The 6,677-nt window shown below is 42.4% G+C and overlaps 1 protein-coding gene across 1 annotated transcript; it reads left to right on the top strand.

The window, feature by feature from the left end:
* Positions 1-1,769: 1,769 nt before the first annotated feature.
* Positions 1,770-3,086, top strand: LOC102419497 (transmembrane epididymal protein 1-like). The gene is given in 3 exon segments (XM_014456098.2): positions 1,770-1,805; positions 2,052-2,789; positions 2,791-3,086. Coding segments are annotated over 3 exon segments (876 nt in total). The 3' UTR covers positions 2,893-3,086.
* The last annotated feature ends 3,591 nt before the right edge of the window (positions 3,087-6,677 follow it).

Raw genomic sequence — 6,677 nt, 5'->3', positions numbered from 1 at the left:
TGGGCTCTTTGTGGAGCAATGGACTTTGCTGTCCAGAGGCTACCTCCCCTCAGAGCAGCTCAGCAATTTCCCAGAACAAAGGCAAGAACCAAAGAGTCCCAGAGCTTTCTCCATGGCCCACTCCATCACAGGGTTGTACTCACACTTCCCTTTGTACCTCCTCTCCCTAAGCATTCAGCTCTTTGACCTTTTCTGGGCGTTTTGACCACTAGCTAAAAAGGGAAAATTGGGGGTACCAGAGTCACTCCTTTCTATGCAATAACCCCCACATTTTCCTCTCTTCCTCCTACTCTTCCCCTTTCTCGTTCTCTTCTTTCTTCTTCTCCACTCCCCCCTCTCTTTAGAGAACACAGGTGCTAAAGCTCTTTCTTTTCTCTAATAGAGAAATCGAAGCTCTGCTAATTAGGGGGAAATTTGGACTGGAATCCTGGTCTCTCAATTGCCAGTCATTATTTTTTCCATTTCAAAACATGCCTTCCTAAAGCTGAGGTTCTACAACAGAATGTTAACAGCAATTATCGTCGGGTTTGGAATTGCAAGTGCTTGTTTTTCTCTATTTTTTTTGCTTAGGGATTTTCCCAAATTTTTCTGCAAAAGGCTATATATTACTTTTGCAATAGCTTGGGTAAACTGGATGCTATAATAAACAAGTGTAAAAATTTCCATTGCTTAACCAAAAATGTTTATTACTTGACCATATATAGTCCAAAATGAGTGTTCCTAAAGAGTGCATAGGCCTCCTAGAAGAAGCAATTCAGGAAACCTGTTCCTTCCACCTTGGAGCTCCTCTATCCTCAAGTGTGACTTTCAAATAAGCTGTAATGTTCTGTATAAAGCAAGAGGAAAGGAAAGAATACATGAGGGACACTTTTATGGGGGAGGCCAGAAAGTAATATATGTATATCACTTCCATTCACACTCCATTGGCTAGAACTCAGTTGCAAGGCTGCATCGAACTGTAGGCATAGTGGGAAATGTAGTTTATCAGCATACAAAAGAAGAAAAGGAAATGAATACAGTGAATGTGTAGTCAATCTATGCCACACCTGTGTAAGGAAAAGACAGTTGAAGTTAAAATGGAATAAGGAAGGCAAGTAAAGCTATCTTAAACTCTATCTCCCTTACAGCATTTTCACACTCAAATCCCCATTGTCCCACTGATAAGAAATGCCCTTCACCCTCAAGGGTATGAATCGATTGGTTTTTCTGACGTAAATGGGTGTAGAAGAGGGAGATCACTGGATAAGACTGAGGGCTCAGGCTGCTCTGTGACCTAGGGGTAAACCTCCTCCTCCCCACTGGGGGCACCATCAGCATATGGGTGCTGCCTCTCTGACCCATGGTACTGCTTTTCACCGTGAGGACAGATGATTATGAAGACTGTGCGATGTCACCATGGTTCATGTTGAGTAATGAATTTCTTCTCCCCTTAGCACAATGATCAGGCCCAGAGAAACTCCAATTCCATGTACCTCCTGCAACAGATCCAGAACCATTTGTGTGCTCAGAGCAAGCACCTTGTTCTCTACCATCCCCTCTAAATGAAAACCTCTTGCCTTAGATACAGTCTTAACAGATGTGTAAATATTTGTGAGTAACCCAGACTTCATCTGGATAATCAGGCCATGGGAGAGAGGGACAGCTGCGACCAAAAACATCTCAAAGGCCCAAACTCAGAGCTCATGAGAACACACATTCTCACAGGTGCATACCAGGAAATAGTCATCTCCCTTCTTTGGCAGAAGTCAGTTAGTTCCCAGTGTACTAGAATGGAATGGAACAATGAGATCCACCTCACCAAAAGTGTAGGCTTCTGTCCAGAACTTTCCATTCTGTCTGGGAAGAGTGGGCAGAGAGAGATAATAAAAGTAGGTAGAAGTTAGCTGTTTATATACAGCCCAAAACTTGAGGGGGTCCTCAAAAGAGAGGAGAGCAGAGAGGCTCTGAGTTCCGCTCTTCATTCCTGAATCAGAAAGATCTGTAATTTCATGGGAAAGTTCAATGGTCATGTATACCCAGGGCTATATCTTTTCTCTTATGGACTGTATCAGGCAGCAGTGGTCTTTAAGACCACCATAGTCAATGACTCTCTTCTGTATCCTTCATGTCCTCCCAGAAATAAGGGAATATGGGCCAGGCTGTGGGAAATATCCTACCAAGGTTTGCTGAAAATAGTGACCGGCTCTATCTTTACGATTTATGTGATCTTCTGCCTTGATGATGGGATGGTGCTGATGAACAGGGAAATGCCACCAAGATTTATGTACCCCAAAGAGTGGCAGCACCTCACCATGTTCATCCTCCTCACCCTCAATGGCTGTGTAGATGTCACGAGCAAGAACTTGCTGCCTCAGAGGTGTGTGCTCCTAGAAAAAGGTGCCCTGGTCCTGATCTTCTACGTGCTCCTGATACTGTTGGTGTCACATGTTCAAGATTCGACAGGGGTGGAACTGCAGGTTCACTCTCTACTCATCTTGGTGGTGTTCCTGCTGATGCTGGTGTTGACTGTTGAGCTGTGGGCTCCCAACACATTTCACCTCTCAATGACTGAGGCCTTTCTGTTTCTGATGATGGGCTCCTGGCTGATGCAGGCAGGCTTTATTCTGTACCGACCAGTCACCGGCTACCCATGGCAGGATGATGACATCAGTGACATCATGTTTGTCACTACCTTCTTCTGCTGGCATGTGATGATCAATGCTTTGTGTCTACTGGGAACATATGGCATCTCTTCCTTTTGGCATCATTGTTACAGTCCCAGGTCGAAGCTGACAGGATCCAAAGAAGCTTCCATATTATGCCAACACTGAAGGACCAAGGACCCATCTGACAGAAGTGAAGCAGTCAGAGAAAGATGACCAGGCTCTTCTCCTCCCAGAGAGCTCACCCTGAGATAGGGCCCAGGATACCTGGCACATTGTCCATCCCTTCTTCCTCCTTGTAGGTTCTCTCAGACATGTGCATGGTATCCTCTTTGGTCTCCAATGAAGGTAATGGCCATGGAGAGCATTTGGTCTCCATCTGCTGGTACATCTCCTGTCCTTGAACCTCAAATCACTGAGGAGGTGAGGAGAGAGGGGGCTGAGAAAGGGATGCTGATGGGATTGATGTGTTGGGGGAAGAGGACCATAGGAATAGATAAATATGGGAGAAAAGCTATGAGAGTTAAAGAATGCAATCCAAGATCGGCCTCTGAATGGAAGAGAGTGGAGTCCAGCAGTCATGCCGGCACCAGCTGTTTCTCCAGGTTTTTACTTGTGGAATAAAGACTACTTTCTCACAAATCAAAATTGCAATCATAGGTGTTTCTGTTTGCCAACGAAAGTGAAACATTTATGGTATAATTCACTTCTCTCACCTGGTTACAGTAATAAGAATATCATACATACATTTTAAAATTTGGATAGATCAGGATTGTTTCAAATTTTCCACATAAAGAATCAGTACTTTCATATCACAGTTTTTCAAATTCCCATAAGCCAAATTTCCATTAAATGCTAGCACATTTCTTATTCTTGATTTCTAATCCAGCCAAAGCAAGACGTAGCTACTTGTTTAACTACCATCAGCCCTACCAGGAATTTACTAGATCCTACTTTGCTCTATCCTACACTTGTGCCTTTGCCAAAGGACACTCTGTGCAATTTGGAAAAAGCCATCGCCAGTCACATATTAACTATACAGTGTTACTTTATACCTAGCATTAAAACTTAACACTACTGCCACCAAGAATTATTTCTCCAGAAAATTCTCACATACTCTTTTGATCTGGGACTCTTCAGCACCTCATCTAAACCTGCCTTGTTTTTTCCATGCTGATGATACATTCTTTGTCCTGTTTCTCACATTGTCTTTCACAGGGAAGTTTTGCCTTACCCACTCAAGACAGTCTCCTTAAAGAGCAGAGATCTGTCATATCCTAGGCACCTCATTTGCTCAGCATGTTCCAGAGGAATATAACATTGGCCTCTACATGTGAGGATTAAATTGCTTTACCAACTTTCATAATACATTATAAATATTCTATAATTAAAGCTGTGGTATAGGAGCAAGCAAGTACCACTGGACCGTCCATCAACATAGTATAATGTAATAGACGCTCCGGACACAGAAATATAGTGTGAGAATTAAATACATGCTAAGAAAGGGCTCCTCGATTAATGTGAGGAATAACTGACTCTCCATTTTAGGAGAAAAACCCTTAGTTTCTACCTCAGACAACACACAAGGAAAGAATTATAGGTGGATTGAAAAGTTAAACATCAGCAATAAGACTATCAAATTATTTTAAAGGAAATACAGGAAGATATTTTATAATAAAATATATGAAACTTTCTTGAGCAAGACAAATTCTAAAAAGATTACCCATTTTAATGAGCTTTCCCATAATTAAAAGACACAAGAAAAAGAAAAAAAGAAAAGAGACAGCCCTAGTCAGTTTGGTTCAATGGATAGAGCATTGGCCTGCAGACTGAAGAGTCCCGGGTTCCATTTCAGTCAAGGGCACATGCCCGGGTGGTGGACTCGGTCCCCGGTGGGGGGCATGCAGGAGGCAGCCGATCAGTGGTTCTCTCGCATCATTGATGTTTCTATCTCTCTCTCCCTTATTCTCTGAAATCAGTAAAAATATATTAAAGAAAATAAAAGGGACACTGGGAAGAATATTTTTAACACATGTAACAGACAAAATCAGTATCCAGAATATATAGAGATATTCTAACACTGACAAACAAAATGCAACCTAATATAAAAATGGACAGAAAATATGTGTCCATGGCTCAGAAAAAGAAGAATCTCTGCCTCCACCTTCACATTGTCTTCTTCTCTGTGTCTCGAATCTCCCTCTGTCTTTCTCTTAGAAAGCCACATGTCACTGGATTTAGAACCTACCTTAAAGCCAAAATGATCTCATCTCGAAATCCTTAACTTAATTGTATCTGCAAAGACCCTTGTGCCAAATAAAGTCACTTTCATAGGTTCCAGGGTTAAGACTTGGAAATATCTTTTTAGAGGCCACCACGCACGCCACCACACTGTGCTTGCCCATACCAGGAACTTCTGTCCCATGTCCCTTGGGGCCTAAAGGCAGTTACAGCTCCATCGGTTACTCCACTATCCCTTGCAGTCACCTTTCACTCAGCTCACATCTGTGTAAGAAGTACCCTTTTAAGCCCTCCTTGAACTATTCCAATTTGGGTTGCCATCTATTTCCTATTGGGACCCTCTCTGAGTCCCAATAGACACTAACAGAGTAATTGCAGAGACCAGAGCTTTAAACAGAATTCACCCCCAGATATTTGGAACAATGATAAGAGAAAAACTTTTTAACTGAATTTCACTAAAGTGAACATAGAGTGAAGGAGACTAATTTGTAAACAGGTAGATAATAAATTAAGGGGATCTTCCAAATTCAATGAAGATGACCAAAGAATCAATTCATTCATTAAAAAAATCATAAACAGCTACTTTTTTCCAGGTACTGTGTAGGGATTAGCAATACAATAATGAGAAAGACACAAACAGACATACACAATTATAGCACAACTTATAGTAATGAATGAAAAGGAAGATTAGATGGTGTGGTCAGCAGAATTCTAAGATGGTCCCCAGGACTCCTGCCCCTGGTGTACACGCTCTGTATAATCCCTTCCTCTTGAGTGTGAATGGGACCAGTGAATGTAATGGAATATCATTCCCATGGTTCGTTTATAATCAGTTGAATTTATTTTGTTGTTGGTTGTTGTTACTTTAATATATCTTTATTTAATAGATATGACCTATTGAGCACTTACTGTGTGCCAGGTTCTTTATATGTTACTATTAACCCTCGTAATATTTTTGAGGCAGCTTATTTTTATTTAATAATAATAATTTATGCCCACTTTGCTGAAGACACTGAACCTCAGAAATACAAATATATAGTAAACTAGTTGAAAAACAAGACGATTTCTGAATCCAAGCTCTTTCCTCATATTATAATAAGTTGCATTTAAGTTAGTGAAAAGGGAGATTGCCCTGGGTGGGTCTGACCTAGTCAGGTGAGGTCTTTACAAGAACGTGAGCCATCAGGGAGATGCAACCTTGTTGGCCTGAAGGAAAGCAAACAGCCGTGTCATGAACTTCCTATTGGGGCAACATGGCAAGGAAATGCGAGCAAACTCTAGTTGCTGAGAGCAGTCCTTGACTCACAGGCAGCAAGAAAACGGAAGCCTGGGTCCTAGAACTGCAAGGAGCTGCATTTTGCCAACATCCAGTGAGCTTGCAACAGGATCTTGAGCCTCTGATGGGAATCCCAGCCCCAGCCATCACCTTGGTGAGATCTGAGCAGAGGACTCAGCCAACCCATACTGGATTCCTGGCCATGGAAACCATGAGATAATATATTTGTGTTGCTTGAGCTCCTATATTTAAGTTAATTATTATGCAGCAATAGAAAACTAATTCAGGTCGTATTCGTTTTGGGTGAAGGTTTTGGGCACAGGTTGGGGATGAGAAACACCACAGTTCATTAAAGATGTATGGCTCTGCCCGGCTTGTGTGGCTCAGTGGTTGACCTCTGGACCAGGAGGTCACAGTTCGATTCTTGGTCAGGGCACATTCCCAGGTAGCCAGCTCAATCCCCAGCAAGGTGGGGGCGGGGGGGGGGGGAGAAAGGCATGCAGGAGGTAGGTGATCAA

This window comes from Myotis lucifugus, unplaced genomic scaffold (assembly GCF_000147115.1).
Source record: "Myotis lucifugus unplaced genomic scaffold, Myoluc2.0 scaffold_54, whole genome shotgun sequence".
Classification (NCBI taxonomy): domain Eukaryota; kingdom Metazoa; phylum Chordata; class Mammalia; order Chiroptera; family Vespertilionidae; genus Myotis; species Myotis lucifugus.
This window is presented reverse-complemented; position numbering and strand designations above follow the sequence as displayed.